This window comes from Indicator indicator, chromosome 23, assembly GCF_027791375.1.
Source record: "Indicator indicator isolate 239-I01 chromosome 23, UM_Iind_1.1, whole genome shotgun sequence".
Lineage (NCBI taxonomy): Eukaryota > Metazoa > Chordata > Aves > Piciformes > Indicatoridae > Indicator > Indicator indicator.
The window spans coordinates 15624820-15640601 of NC_072032.1; the positions used below are offsets into that span (position 1 = coordinate 15624820).

General features: G+C 39.6%; 1 protein-coding gene across 1 annotated transcript in view; it reads left to right on the forward strand.

Moving 5' to 3' along the window:
- Positions 1-1889: 1889 nt before the first annotated feature.
- The window catches only part of ADGRA3 (adhesion G protein-coupled receptor A3), a 41042-nt gene continuing 27149 nt past the window's right edge, over positions 1890-15782 (forward strand). The window contains exons 1-3 of the mRNA XM_054391553.1: positions 1890-2167; positions 12899-12970; positions 15111-15182. Of these exons, the coding sequence (XP_054247528.1) occupies positions 1890-2167; positions 12899-12970; positions 15111-15182 (422 nt within the window). The remainder of the gene's footprint in view (positions 2168-12898; positions 12971-15110; positions 15183-15782) is intronic.

Here is a 15782-nt window from a genome sequence, read left to right on the forward strand (position 1 = left end):
TGATCTAATACAAACTTACTCTGCAGTTTGAATTTGTTTAAAACAAAGCCCAAACCAGAAGAATTAACTTTACACTGATGAGTTTTATGCTAATAAGATCTCTCTTCTCTTGCAGTTGGCACAACAGCAGCATGAGAGGACAAAGACATTGTCAACTGTGCATTTTGTGTCCTGACCTAATTTAGTTCAAGTGTAATAAGTGGCCTTGCATCTCATCCAGATCAGGTTGGTCCTGCTGAATGACGCAGGGACACACAAACCTAATATTAAAGTTCAGGGACCTGTATTATCTTTGCATTCTGGTCAACAATTTCAATATGCAGGACAGATTCCATCTTCATTTGTAAGAGGCCACACAGATGAGGAGAGAAAACACAATGGTGGGTAAAGGGTATCTACAAGATGCCCAGGTAATTGTGATGCTATTTTTGTAACCTTGTTCCGCTTGCCCTAATCCACAATTCCTCGTTTACCTATACTAGTCATTAGGTTACATTAAAAACTGGGTCACAACCTGATTGTTGGACATTATTCAAGGTTAAAAACTTTGTAAGACTCATTTTGGCATCTGTTATTGCCAATGTCTAAAATGGCACTGCTGTGTAGCGGCAGGTATTCTGTAGGATGTTATTTGCCAGTGCTCTTCTGTAAGGGTGGGCATTGTGAGTTCTTGATTAGGGACCAGAACTTCCTATGTGTTCTACAAAGCCTCTCTTAAATTTTTTACAGGACATGCTGCCAGTTCTTGTAATTTGATTGCAAGTTAGGTAACAGCTATTTTATTATTCTCACACCTACTACTGACAAAGAACGTATTGAGGATTTCAGCTGTCATTGGCACAAAGGCATTTGTGCCTGGCTGTCCTGACTGCAGAGAAATGTGAAAACATGACCTAACTATGCCCAGAAAAGCAGTCCCAATCCTGCAATGAAAAGACACTTTGTAGGCTGGTGGGGTTTGTATTATTTTTACATTTGAGATTGATGATACTCAAATAACTTTTTACCATCCTTTGCCTCTTTGGTTGTCAAGTAGGAATAACAGGGTTACCTCACTTTACAGGGATGACTTGAGAATAAATGCCACAGAAGCGCAAGATACTTGATGTTAAGAGTACTGGAAGGCATGCAACACTTTGGCAGGCGATTATCCTTTCTCCATGCTGCATGAAAGGCAACAGTTCATCCTGCAGCGCCAGGGATTTGAAACTGGGAACAAGAGGCAAGGCACGGAGTCAGTGGAAAGGGAAACCATTCCTGTGAGAGGCACAGGGCCCGTGAAGCACCAAGGAGTGCTCTTGGTTCTACAGAATGCTGGGGGGACCCAAACACACTAGCTATCACGGGCCTGGGCCAACAGCTCCCACTGAAGAAGGCCGGAGAAGAAAAGCCCCAACAGCTCGCGGTGTCGCTGCTGCAGGAAGCGGCTTTTAACCCTCCAACACTCTCAAAATCCTCCTGCCAGGGCTTTGCACTTCCCCGGCGCGGCCCCCCGGCCAGAGACGCGCAAGCGCGGGAGCGGCTACTGCTCGTGTGGCGCTTGCGCAGTGGGCCTGAGGCCCTGCGGGCGCGCTCGTTGCCTCGGGGCTCCGGCACCGGCGGAAGGCGGCGCTGCTGCCACCGCGCGTAGCTTGCCCGGTCCCGACACAAAGACGAAGGCGGCTGTGGCGGCCGCGGCCACGGCTCCTGCGTGTCCGCAGCTCCCACCACCACCTCCGCGGCACCACATGGCGGCAGCGCTGCGGCCGTGCCTGGCGCCGCCCCCTCGGAGTTAGGCCAGGGCGAACCGCGGTTGCTCTCCTGCTCGGTCCTCTCTTGCCTGGCCCGGCCAACCCCATTTTCCCCGCCGCCTGCGGGAGGAGCGGAGCGGGGCCCTGCACAGCCCCGCCATGCTGACCCCGGGTCGCCGTGCGCTCTGCCGCCAACCGCACTGCCGCCGTCGTCGCCCGGCAGGGCTCCTGCCCACGCTCCTGCTCCTGACGGCGCTAGGTGGTGGCGGGGGTGCCGCGCTGCCCCCGGGCTGTAAGTACGACGGTCGCCCCAAGAGCGCTGGCAAAGCAGCGGCGGCGGCGGCCGACGGCCCGGTGGAGGTGAAGGTAGTTTGCAGCAACCTGGAGCTCGCTCAGGTCCTGCCTTCTGAGGCGCTGCCTAACCGGACGGTCACCCTGTGAGTACCGTCCCCGTGGCGGGGGGAAGGGGGGGTGGCCTTGTGCGACGTGGACGGGGTAAGGGAGAATGCCTGCCTGAGGTAAAATGGGGTCAGACGGGGGCTGGAGGGGGGACATCGTGGTTGACCACCTCCACTGCTGGGGAAAGTCCAAGGAGCGCATATTTTGGCTCTGCTTTTCCTGCTTCCCCGTAGTTTCCCGGGATGGTGATTTTAGGTGGCGGGGAAGGAACCGTGCCGTTACCGTCGGGTCGGGACCGCCCCGAGGAGCTCCCGCGGAGCAGCATCCCCGGGCATCACCCACCCGGCCTTGCACTTTCTTTTCTCTTTGGGTTTCTTCCCATCAAAATGTTCAGGCCGGTCGGAAAGCTTAAGTGTTCGTTTATTAACAGCAGTTCTACAGTTTAATTTTAAAAGCTTCCCAAACTTTATTATTTTTTGATGTCAGGAGAAACTCTGCTTCGTTCTTTGCAGCAGTTTTAACAACTGAGTGCTAGCAGAGAGCTAGAGTTGCTTTCAGGCTCTCCCTGTGAGCTGCTGGTGGGCCCGAAGTTTCTGGTAGCAAACAACAACTTCTTTAGTACAGCTCCCGATAAAACCAGTTGAAGGGATTTATTTTGGTTCCTCTTTGGAAAAAAAGGTCAGTATACTTCCATGTAGCAGTAGGCGTGCTCTTTTATGTGGGGACAATCCTAGCTCATCCATTTGAATAACAAGTTTCAAACAGGATGTGCAACTTACTCCAAAGTAAGAAATATATTGCTGTATACTTAGACATGAGTGTGCGCATGTTAAGAAAAGATTTGCAAGTTGTTTTTCTTCATGAGACATTAACTAGTCACTCTAGCAAAGAAGCTCGTAGAATTATAGAATGGTTTAGGTTGGAAGGGAGCTTTAAAGACGTCAGCAGTGCTGGACTTCATTGGTGAGTAGTCCTCAAAATGTAACCCTGTCCCATCCTTACCAAGCCTTGAAGTGCTACTGTGGTAAGACTCAAGTGCAGCCAAGTCGCATACAAGAAAATCGATGAAAAGAAACTGAACTATTTGGTCCAGCTTATGATACTTACCTACTTAATTGGAAATTACAAGTTTGAAGGATCTACCAGTAGTCCAAATTTAATAAGCACAGTTCTGTCATGAGAACAATAACCAGTCTGCTGCTTTTGTGTACTTTGACAGCTCAAACATTAAGGAAGGGCTTACTCCAGAAAGTCTTAGTGAGGTGTTGACCCAGTCAGTGGCAGATGCATGGATGTGGACCTGTGAGAAAAGGGAAGGGGTTTGCACCTGACAATCAGCAAGGGTTGAGAGAGTATTTCTAAATTTCCTGTGAAAAGTGACCATGTGAAGTTTCTGAAGTAGAAAGAAAAGCTGAAAGTAGAACATGATGGCTGTTTGATCAACATATCCATTTTAGTCTTTCTTAGCCTCAAATGCTTTGCAACTGATTGTTAAAGAGATAGTAGTATCCATTAAAATTTTGATAAAAGTAGATGTTAGAATGGTTGATAGGCTGAAGTTGACTGTAGATGACTTTTGATTCCAAAAACTTGGAGTCACAGCTCTAATGGCTGTGAAAGACAAGCAGGTATCAAAACCAGTTGTGAATGGCCCTTTCTTCAATGACAGAAGAATTTGGAAGAATTATTCATCTTGATATTCATATACTTTCAGAGCCACAAAGATGATTAAGAGAGTGGAACATCTCCCTTATGAGGAAAGGCTGAGGGAGCTTGGGCTCTTCAGCTTGGAGGAGACTGAGGAGTGACCTCATTCATGTTTCTAAATATGTGAATAGTGAGTGTTGGGAGGACAGAGCCAGGCTCTGCTCAGTGATGTCCAATGATAGACAAGGGGCAGTGGGTGCAAGCTGGACCATAGGAGGTTCCATTTAACATAAAGAAAAACTTTTTCGCTGGAACAAGCTGCCAAGACAGGTTATGGAGTCTCCTTTACTGGAGACATTCAAAACCCACCTGGATGTGTTCCTGTGTGACCTACTCTAGGTGATTTTAGATATGTCAGGGAGGTTGGACTTATATGATCTTTCAGGATCCCTTCCAGTCCCTAACATTCTGTGATTCTGTGTGTTTTTCATTGTCTAGAGTGTATCTAGAGCGTATCTGCACACACTAGGTATTTTTTTTTTGTTAATTGTAGTGTCATAACTGTTGATACAAGCAATGAGAACACTTCAAAGTTTTACTTAAATATAAGCCAAAGATTATTAAACCAATGCTTTGCTGTTTCCAAGACAGTGTATGCAATAACTGTTGTGGTTCAGGATCTTTTAAGTTTGTTGTCTGTTGAGATTGGGTTTTTTTTTACTGAATCCATGTTAACCTGGTTAGAAAGTTTTGGTGATTTATGGTGTTTGATGCCAAGTGCCATTCCACTAACACATTGATTAGTAGTAGCTTGATTAATTGTTATCTAATCTTTTGCCAAAATTACCTTTAGTTTTTTCCAAGCTGATACTGAGTTGTACCACTTGGTGGAGAATGGAAGGTTGTTTGATTAGTCTCAAACTGCCCTGAGTTATCTTGAATCTTGATTCTTGTGGGATTCTTCTATTAAGATAAGTACTGGTTCTACTCTGTCTTCTTGGATTAGTGGATCACTGCAGAGATAAGTAGCTGAAAATAGATCACTGTTGTATGGATCAGCTGCATTTTAATTCAGTAAATTTTCTTCTATGTTCTCCCTTATTTTGCACAAGCCTATTTTAAGTATGAGGACCTGTGTAGTTTTATATAACATTTTGAGATCTAAAGAAACTAGAAATTACTCAAATGAAGTGATTGTATTATTTTGGAAATCCTGGTTCCATCCTTATCACCAATCAAACTCAGCCTTTCAGTAGATTGGCTGCTGTGTATTTAGCATTTGCAGTTTCTTGTTTTCCTAGTGAAACATTTTTGATAACAAAAGTCTCTAAAAAGTGAGGAAATGAGAGAATTAGTGGAAATTAAGACAAATGAGTAGCATTTGAGGACGCTGGCCAGGTTCTTTCATTCTTGCACACTGTTGTAGTTAGTGGTTAACAATGATTTTTGTAAACTGGGCAAGGTTATGTAATTTTCAAAATGCCTTGGCCTTTGTTTGCTGCAAAACATCTTATTGCTCTAGTCATTCAAGTTTGTATTATTTAGAATCTTTAGTTACAATTCAGAAAAAAAACTCGATTTAGATTGTGAAGAGACTAAGTTTGTTTATGATTTGAAAAAGGAAAGTGAATGCTGAAAGAAGAGAGGTGTCTATGGGACAATAAGTAATGTGTAGAATTTCTGGTAGTATTGCACACTGAGATTCCAATCCAGATAGAATTAGCTCGTACTTTACTGAGCCATTGGGTCAAATTCCAAGCTGAAATTAAGCTTAGTTATAGCTAAGGAAGGGACTTTTTTGTAGCCTTATGTAGTAAAGACTGATTTGGATGCAAATGAAGGGTGTGCAAATGAACACCATAGATGGCTTGTAGTTTAACCAGCCAGATGAGATGCTTTTGCTGTGAAGATAACTGGATTAATGTAACTTGGTGCTTTGTCTGGCATGCTCGGTATTTCAGTAGATACTCTAGACATTGCCATAATTCACATTTTAGTAAGGAATGCCCTGCACTCTTGTAATAGAGTAAGATATCCATTGCTGTTGTGTTTCTTGATGCAAGATGAAATGGTGATGTCATAACTTCTTAGGTATTAGCAATTACTTCATTCTTTGGAAGAGAATATGTAATCCAACTGAAGACAAGCCTGTGAAGTTGTAATCCTTGTTATTTGTTGAGAATTTTAGTTAGCTGTTAAATATGTATCCCATGGGAATCCAAATAAACAGAGAAAAAAAGCATGTGCATTTATTTGGTGGTGTGTTTCTGAACAGGGAGCCTGTCTGATCTGCAACTACTTTACTTACTCACCTATCTCTATAGGAACGTTTGAGTAACAGTGTTTGCACTTGCAAGTGTTAGAATTTACAAGTCAGAGCATAAGCCTGGATTTGTATTCAGAACTGTTCAAAGATATGCTTAATTGGGTTGCTGTAGGGAAACACTTTAAAATGTCATAGTTTTTATCCAGTACCTAAATATCATCTCAAACTACATCCATTAAGCAGCCAAAAGGCATATTTATTTGGCCTTCTAAAATTCCACCCAGCCTTTATGTTTGTAACACAAATGGGTAAATTCTGAAAAGCTTCAAAGCAAAAGGTCACTCATATTGCAAGGAGTTGCAGTGTGTGATTCCATTGTAATTACATAAATTGTGTGGTTACACCAGTAATCTCCTCCTTACAGATAAAGGACCCTTCAGAGTCCTGATACTTTTATGTACCTTTGGGTATTGCAAGAAAATTTTGAGGTTGCAATTTGAAGGTTTTCTGAATTGCAGTATTTTTTTCTATGTAATCACTTCACTTTGGAGGATGTAGTGTTACATTGCCACTAAAGTTCCACTGGGATGGCCTGGCAAGATTCAGAAGTGTTCTCTTCCTTCTGTTAGTGTTGCAAGAATGGCTTTAGGGTACATGATGTGGGTTGTAATATTGGGAATAGTCTTCATGCAGTAATGATAATGTATACTGATTTTTTTTAATAAAGTATTTTCTTCTGCATAAGCATTTTGAAATTGTTTTAGGTACCTTTCACAATGATATTGTTGTACTTTTGATTAAGTGTGAAGTAATTAGAAATATGGTATCTGTATGATGTATAAAACAGTAGGCAGTTGTTGTAAGCCTGGTGCTCAGATTTTGAATGGGAGCTATGTATTGATTCGTCCTGAGTTAAAAATAAGGGTGGCGTGCAGAGAGAAATTCTGCAAAATTCTGGAGAGCAAATTTAAGTTTTTGTAATGAAGACAATTTTTTTTTTAAATTTTCCAAGCCACAGTCTTAATATAGAGTTGCCCAATGCCTCTAATCCCATGAAGATATCCATATAAAAAGTGTCCTTTATGTGTTCATTAGCCCTTCAGTGAGTATTAAATATTCAATGTGCTATGCTGTATATAGCCTCAGGAAGAGAGATTTTCATCTTAAGGAGTAATACTTCTTTTATCGATTGGTAGTACTGGTTTTGTTTCAGCTTGGCAGAACTGCAGAATGTTTAACTCTTGCCATTGAAAGTTAATGCCAGGAGTTAAACAGACGTAGCATTTGTGCTGCAGTGATGAAGAATGAACAACCACGTTAAGTCCTGTTTGCTTGCAGTTTGTTCAAAGGCTATTTATGTAATTTAAAACAAATATGGAGCTGCATTCTGATTCTCAGAATTTAATGGTTCCCATATGTGCTTTGCATGGGCCAGATATGTTGCAGGTTCATGGATTTGTTACTACTGCTTTATTTAGTCCTCATCTTTACCATGATAGCCATCATAATTTTTGAATCTGTACAGTTTAAATGCATTCTTTGTACCAGTAGTTAATCTGTGAAGATGAAAAAGAGTTGACCATCCCTAGGATGGTGACTCTACCACCTCCCTGGGCAGCCTGTTCCAATGCCTGAGCACTCTTTCAGTAAAGAAATTTTTCCTAATATCCAGTCTAAACCTCCCCTGCTGCAGCTTGAGGCCATTTCCTCTTGTTCTATCACTAGTTACTTGAGAGAAGAGACCAACACCCACCTCACTACAACCTTCTTTCAGGCAATTGTAGAGAGAGTAATATCTCAAACTCTTGTTTTAGGACAACAGCCTCAGATGTCAACAGAAATTTAAATTAATTCATAAAATCCTGTGCTGATAAGCTCACTTATGCATAAGCTAATGTTACATCTCTCTGGTGGAGAAGGAAGGTCTCCTTCTACCCTTCTTTCCTTCTGATGGAGGGATGGGCAGGGTAGGGGAAAGGCTATCTCCCTCTCCAAGCATGGAAAGTTTCATCCACATCCAGCTGCCTGTAAAACTGTAGCCTGAACTGGAGTCTGGTGTGTTTGTAGCTTCACCTTCCAGTCTCTCACTATGTGGGTGTGTTTTTTTTCCCTCTGTTGCTGCTGTACTAGCGTTCGTCTGGCTCTGTGCCTAGTCAGTTCAGGGAGCTAAACTATCCAAAAATCCTTCTGTAGGATTAGGATATAAATTTTTGTGAAAATGTATCCTCGTGTGCCAGCAGTTGACGGCAAGTCCTTGCTAATGTGTCTAGACAAAGCACTTTCTAGAGAGCACATACACCCGATGGGAAATGTAAATACATGTGAGACTGGGTGTGACAGCATGTGCTGTAATTAATGCTGTGACACAGAATGGATTGGCTGTAACAGTTTAGGAGAGCCTCGCTAGGCATCTGTGTGAGCAGTGTTTCCTGTGAAGTGAGTTACTCTTGCATTTATGTATGTATGGAGGTTGGAAGGGTGGAGTAAGCTTCCACTACACTGCAAGTCTGTGAGAATCCCAAGAAGTGTACCTCTGGTGGGTAAGAAGTGGGAAACTCAGGAGGGAGCAGAAGAGAAGGGAGTAGGAGAGGAGCGTTCCTGCAGAAAAAGTCAATCATATCTTAAACAAATGCAAGAAGCTACAGATAAGAAGAGAGAAGGAGAAAACTGGGAGGAGGCTTCCCAGAATGCAGTGGTCAGACAGGTTGGGTTACACGTGCTTTTGGTTAGCTTTGGGAATGGCAATTCAGTGTGAGTGCTGGAACTAAGTGAATGCTACTGTGTCCTCTTAATTTTCTCTTAAGCAAGCTTTTCAACCTGGCATTCCCAGTTAAAAATGGAATGGTATAAATAGACACATTTTTAATTCTGTAATTTCATTGCTTCTCAGTGGTTTAGTTTACAATCTTAATATTGTTTAATGTGCATGGTTATGAAATTACACAGGAAATCTTCTGTGTTGCAGACTTCTATTTTCTAATGTTTCATTGCAAAGATTCCTCAGTTCTAACAGCTTTGTTAAGTTGGAAAATGCTGTCTCCTTTTGTTACAGGCTTTGGAAAGACTCCTATAGGATTCCTTGTATCTAGCTTAGAGAGTGTTTTCATTTTAGGGTTACTTTTAAGCAAACACTGTTCATGTTCTGCTCAGTCCATTACGTTTTCATTGACACTAGTAACTCACTAGAAGGCAAAATACTAACTGTTGAAAAATACTGGGTTTATATCCTTGTTAAATCACAGCTTCTACAAGATAAACGTCGAAAAATGTATTTCTTTTTGCAAGTTCACAGCTTTCAGCAGAAAGCATTTTTCTTGGTTGTACAGATGGCTATTTTAGTCCAATTTTTGCTGGTGGCCGCTTTCCCAGTCCTTAGAGTATACAGCCATCATCATGAAATGATCTGATTTATTTTCTATTTCCTGGCTCTCTGTTTGAGTCTCCTAAAACGTGTTCTGGAAGCTACCTGAGCATTCAGCTGAAAGTTACACTCTCCCAGTCTTCATACAGGCTTCTTGGAGGCCATTTTGACTATTTTGTAATAGTGCTGAAGGATGTGTGTGTATTTTTATAGCATCCTATGAAAGAATCCATTTGTGAAGTTTAGAGATGCATTCTAAATTCCTTCTGAGTTGGCTGCTCTCGTACTGATGGTTGTTTTATAGCTGACAAACCAAAATTTTTTTCATAGAACAATTTTTTTCCCTCTTTGTGCTTATCACCTTATTCTAATGGTATAAAAAAATAAAGCCTTTTTTTTTTTTCTTGCTCTGTCAGAAATGAAAAGACTGATTACTGGACCTTTAGTATCTATTGCTAAAACTTTGTGCTACAAAGGACAGACTCTGGGTTTGACTGCATGTTTTGCATGCTGGCAACTGGGCATCTATTGCTAAAGGTCTCGCCAGTAAGTTAGAGCAAGATTTGAGTTTCTTTGCAGACTTTTGCCAAATTTTTCTGCCACTTTATGGAGAAAAATGGAAACTGGGCTTTCAGATCCAAGCCATACTCATTAAAGGAACATTTTAGCAAGTTCTTGGAATGGGTAAAAAGCAAGAATGGTTTTGGTTTGGGGGGTTTTGTGTTATTTGGGTTGGTTTTGGGTTTTGTGTTTTATTTTGTTTGAGTTTTATGTACATTATTTCAGGTCGCCTCTTTCTCTCTGCAGCCATTCTGCTCAAAGGAGAGCAGTGTCTTGCAATATTGTCCGTAATGCTTTCTAGAACCTACTTTTAAGTTGCCTTTTCTTCCAAGTCTTTTGTGTTAATTCCTGTACCTGTATATTTGCATGTGGTAGTTTCACATTTTATTTTCTGTTATGTAAGAGCTTGAAATACAAAATTTATTTGTTCCAAGCAGGTACTGATTAAAAGAAAAAAAAATCTGATCTGGAGCTTGTAAGACACAGGGCTGTGGAAACCCCTTCATGAAACACCTGGATGCATTTTTTTATTTTGCAAAGGCACTTGTGAAAGAAGAGTTGAATATGATGGGGATGAGTAGCTCTCTGCCACTTTCCCTTTAAACTTCTCAATAATGGAAAAGTTTGTGTATTTTCAGAATTACTTGCCTCTTAGGAAAAATTATGATCTTAAACTAGTAGCTTAGAATTATTATTGATCACAAATAACTTTCTGTGACTAAGTGGTACGTAATAGTCCATCATTTCACTGTACATTAATGCACAGAAATTGTGAAAGTGACTATAAAATGTCTACTTTGAGGTGAATGCTTTATCGTGCTTTTGTCATCTTATGCCACATCCCTTAACAGTTCAAATAATGTATAGACTAAATATATTTATAACAAATTTTAAACTGCATTTTTTAAAGGATTACACTTACAACGGTTTGAAGTGTGAGGAAATGTCTTAGATTATATGGAGTGTTGTAAAAATCTATCATTTATTGTACTAAACCTTTATGGTTGAGCAACTAACAGCCTCTGCAGAGAAAATACTAAATCAGACTGACTATAATTTGTACATCACACTCTAGAGAGAAATTTGCTTAGTGCAGAGATATTCAAAGGCTTCTACTTTAGGCTTATTATTTTATAGGCAGTGTCAGAAAACTAATTTTTCTTTTTCTTTTTAACAGAACTGTAATTTTTATTTAGTTTAAATTTAGTTCAGTCAGTTATAGCTACTTTTGAAGTGGTTTCTGCTCTGTTTTGAATAGCTCCTTTCTCTGGAAAAAAGTACAGATAAAATCAATAACTCCTAAGATTGACTTGGATGTTTTGTGAACCTCATGGGTTTGAGGTTTTTTGTTTGTTTTTGTTTTGTTTTCTTATTTTATTTTTCATATTTTATAAGTCTGAAATTGATCTGTGTTTTTTCTCACTGCTGTTATGCTTTACGTTCGTTTTGCATTAACTATTAATGTGGCTTTTTATAAGGTCTTTCATTCATTTCTTTATGTATTATTATTCTATGTTCTTGCATACATCTCTGAAGCCAGGAAGGATATTGACATAAAGGTGTCCTTTGCTCTGGGTAGATTTGAAGAATGAATTCTGTACCTACCTTTTCAACAAATAATACTTACTGTTTAGGTTGAAACTTCTTTCTTTGTGAGTAAAAATGAAAGTAGTTTCAAACACTTACATTTTGCTAGTTTCAATTTGTACATCAGTTTTAAAAAAAAATGTGTTTCATTTGTTTGGTCCTCTACAGCCAAAGGGCAGTTTTCCATCTTTCCTTCCTGTAAGGTAGCTTAATGTATTTGACTCCAGAACTGTATCTTCACAAGAGCAAATTTCTTAGCTGACATTATAGCTGCATATTACAGGCATTATAGGTGCATACAACAGCAAATTCTCAGTATATTTTTAGGTATTTTTGTCTCATCTTTTCCACCATTCCTCTGATCACTTTTCACCTGGGATTAGCTGATGCTGCAGTGTAATATGTTGATTATGCTTTGCATGTGATATAAATTAATCTCTTGGAAGAAGTCTTGAGTAAATTTGTGGTTTAATCTTAGTTGCCGTGGAGCATTGGGCACCAGGGATGGCTTGAGATGAGCTGGTGTGACTGTAAGGGGTAAGGGTATGGAATGAGTTCACCTCCTTTTAGTATCAGAACTATTATTTTGGTTGAATGATTTAATCCTAAATTCAAAAGTTTTGAAAACTTCCATCTATCAGACTGGAAATGAAAAGATTTTCAAACAATTTGTTCATCTGTCTTGATTCTCTGTCTGTGAGATTGAGAGAAAGAGTCAGAGATTGACTCAAAGCCAGAATTTTGAGACAAAAAACTGCCTGCCCTGTGTTTGTCTAAGCCATTGAGGGCTTGAGGCAATCTTTGAGCGACCTGGAGAAAAAAAAACCTACTTACTGTCTATATGGTTGTGTCAGAAAGTCAGTATTTGTATTTTAGCTTTATTTTATTCATGATATATTTTGAAACAGTAATCCTTGTCATTAGCTAATAAATTTTACACATCAGAGCAACGAGCTGTGTGTAATTTATGGCTATTGGATATCTGAAAGATGTAGTAGACGGGAAAGAAATCTTTGAGTGGCAGTTGTAAATGTAGAAGTAGTTATCCAACTTGAAGATGACATTGGTGTAAATGAAGAAGTGGAGAGACATGTTGCATCTGCAGAGTGCATTTGATAGAGGACCTGTCTGAAATTGAAGTGACTGTCACAGAAGTTGTGGAACAAGCTGACAGGCTGAATAAATTTCCAGGACAAGATGGTGTGCACTGGATAGCTTTTAGAACTTGGCCATGAAAAAGTCAAATGATGAGTGTCAAAAGTCTTGCTCAAAATTAACTTGATTTTTGAGGACTGGAGGGGGTGGGAAAAGTTATAATATGCTGTTCTTGTCTATTTGTGTTTACAGAATTCTGAGTAACAATAAAATAACAGAGTTGAAGAACGGTTCTTTCACTGGATTACACCTTCTTGAGAGATTGTAAGCATTTCTTTCACTTTCCATTTTAGAAACTAAGTGATAGACTTTGTTTCATTAATAATTCTGAGAACTAACTGCCTTGTTTAAGAGAGGTGTTCCTTGTTTTGTTGTATTCTTTTGTGATTGAAGAGTTAACGTAGTTAAGCATTCTTTCATGAATATGAATGTCATGTAACAGCATAAAGGGATAATCTCACCTGCAGGTGAAATTAGGGCAGTTTCGGTGGGAAGCTCACTGGAATGCTATGATGACTGGGTTTGCTTTGTTACTATTGGTTTCATGATAAGAAAACTCAGGTTGTAAAGATAATTATTTCTTTAATTTCTTATCAAGCGTCAAAAGGTCAAACAATTGTAAAGTGTGTTTGTAAGGGAAGCAGATGTATTGGAGCCTCTAAAAGAGGCTGGATTCATTGTAAGTTTGTTGACATTTATTTTAAGTTTTGCAGCTTACTTTACAACTTTGGTGTGTGTTGAATGGGGAGGGGGCAGGAAATGGGGGTGAGTCTGAGGGAGTAATTCTTGGACACCTTTTGCTTCCTGTTTTCACTTTCCCTCTCAGATGATATATCACCTATGGGATAAGCAGCATTGTAGCTTCTCTTACAGTCAGCTTTTTTCCAGCTGGTAGAAGGTCAGGATTGGCAGGTTGATCTACCTGAGAGCAAGCAGAAACTTCAGAGATAAGGATTTTTCTAGGCCATTTGACTGGGAAGGAAGCCAGTTTCATAATCATCTCGCAACATCTAGGAAGAGTTCCAAACAACTTTTGGCTTCAAGGGATTAAAAGTATTTTATTTTTCCTCTAAAACTTGAGGGCTGCAGTCCAGATCACCTGGCCTAAATAAATTAAAACACTTCCACTATTCTATCCCCCACATGCCAGAAGAAAGATTTGTCTTCTGTCCTGGCAGATGAGCTTTATTGTGGAAAGAAGGCATTGTGCCAAAGCAGCAAGGTTTTCAGCAGTGATGGCATTCTAGATCTTTACGTGTTATTTTGACATCCTTGCTTAGGTAATAAAGGCATCTGCTGACAGATTTGCTGTAACTTGTTACAATTTCAGACAGGAAGTACTTGAAACTCTAATTAGTTTGAGATGTAATTTACATTTGCTCTATGAATCCAAATCCAATTTTCTTTAAAGAACTGAAAAAACAACAGAAACCATTTAAAAATGCATACATTTTTCTGCTTTATATGTTCTTGTAACTTGTAATAATTTTTCAGACTTAAATGAATAGTCAGTAGAGAAAAAAAGAAGCCACAGTAACTATTTTAAATGAGAACATTATATTCAATAGTTTGAAATTCTATTCCTTAATCACAGAATGGTAGGGGTTGGAATGGACCTCAAGATCTGGTCAGCTCCCCAGTTAGTAGCATAGTAGTAAAAATCTTGGATGAATAAGAAGGTGGAAATAATTTTAGCATTCATGCGTTGATAAAGTTTGTTTAAAACTGTGGAGATGCTGGCAGATGCTTTCTGTGACCTTTTGAATTAAGCTGTATCTGCAAAATATCTCAAGTGAGGTGTTGAAACTCCTCTATCACTTGTACAATTAATAAAGCAGTTTAAGGACATAGCTGCTTTACATTTCTTACAGTCTCCTCTTCTGGAAACCTAAGATTTAAAAATCAGTGCTCCAAGGTTTCTTTTTTTTCCACCCTCTTTATTTGGATTCCTTTACTTTTGTGCCAGTAACCTTGGTGGAAACTTACAATGTTGTGACTTTGGTGTATTTTTAGGATCATCTTTTGTTTCTTTTGGTAGGCATTGGGCACTACTGACGTATTTGAAATTGTGTAGGCTGAAGGAGATAGCACTGTGCTAAACAGTATTGTGCTGTGTAGTAAGCAAATGTTAGAACCACAGCAGCTGCAATCTATTCAGGCAAAGTATCTTTGACTTTATATCCTTTCACGTGATAGGAACTGATAGAATGTTTATATTCTAGTTTCTAATTAAAATCCAGACTTGCAAATTTTGAAAGATACTATGTTAGAGAAGGTAGAAATGTGTTGTATGGTGCTTTCGCACAGTTTTCAAACAAGTTTAGGCAAGTTAAGTGTCTCTTCATGAACACGTACCTGTTTTAAAAGGGTAGTTTGTGGTAAATGTCTTCATTTTTCTCCACAGGGACCTTAAGAACAACCTTATTAGTACTATAGATCCAGGAGCTTTTCTGGGGCTTTCATCTCTGAAGAGACTGTAAGTAGTATATCCAGCTAGTCTGTTTAAACAAACAAAAAGCTATTGAGAGTAGAGTCAGTCTTAGGTTCTGGAAGTTTGGACAGCAAAGCTATTATATATTAAAAGTTGAATATGTGTATGATATCTAAATTTATACACACACAGTTATATGTATGTACAAAACAGTCTGCTTTCAGTCGTAGGCCTGAAGAGTATCTACTGCTTGTGACTTGGCAGTCTCACTTCTTTCTACAGACAGTCTTTTGTATTCTTCCTCCCCCCTTTTTGTTTTGTGGTGACTTAAAACATCACTAAGTGAAAGTTCATTCAGAGCTTTGATGCCATCAAATCTTGCTTTGTTAAATTTTAAACTTCTCATGATTTTTTAGTATTTTTTTTCCAAAGGTCATAGTGGAACACAGAGTCCCTTGCTATTAATACTACACTGAAGTTACAGGGCTGTTAATGCTGCTTTATTGAAGGTCATGCCAACATTCCCATAAACACATTTTTTTGGGATTTATGCCTTGGCCGTAAAAATTCTCTTCCAGATGAAACTTGAAAAACAAACCTCAGCATGATGGCCTTTTTTTTGTCTTTTTTCCTTTTTCTGTTATA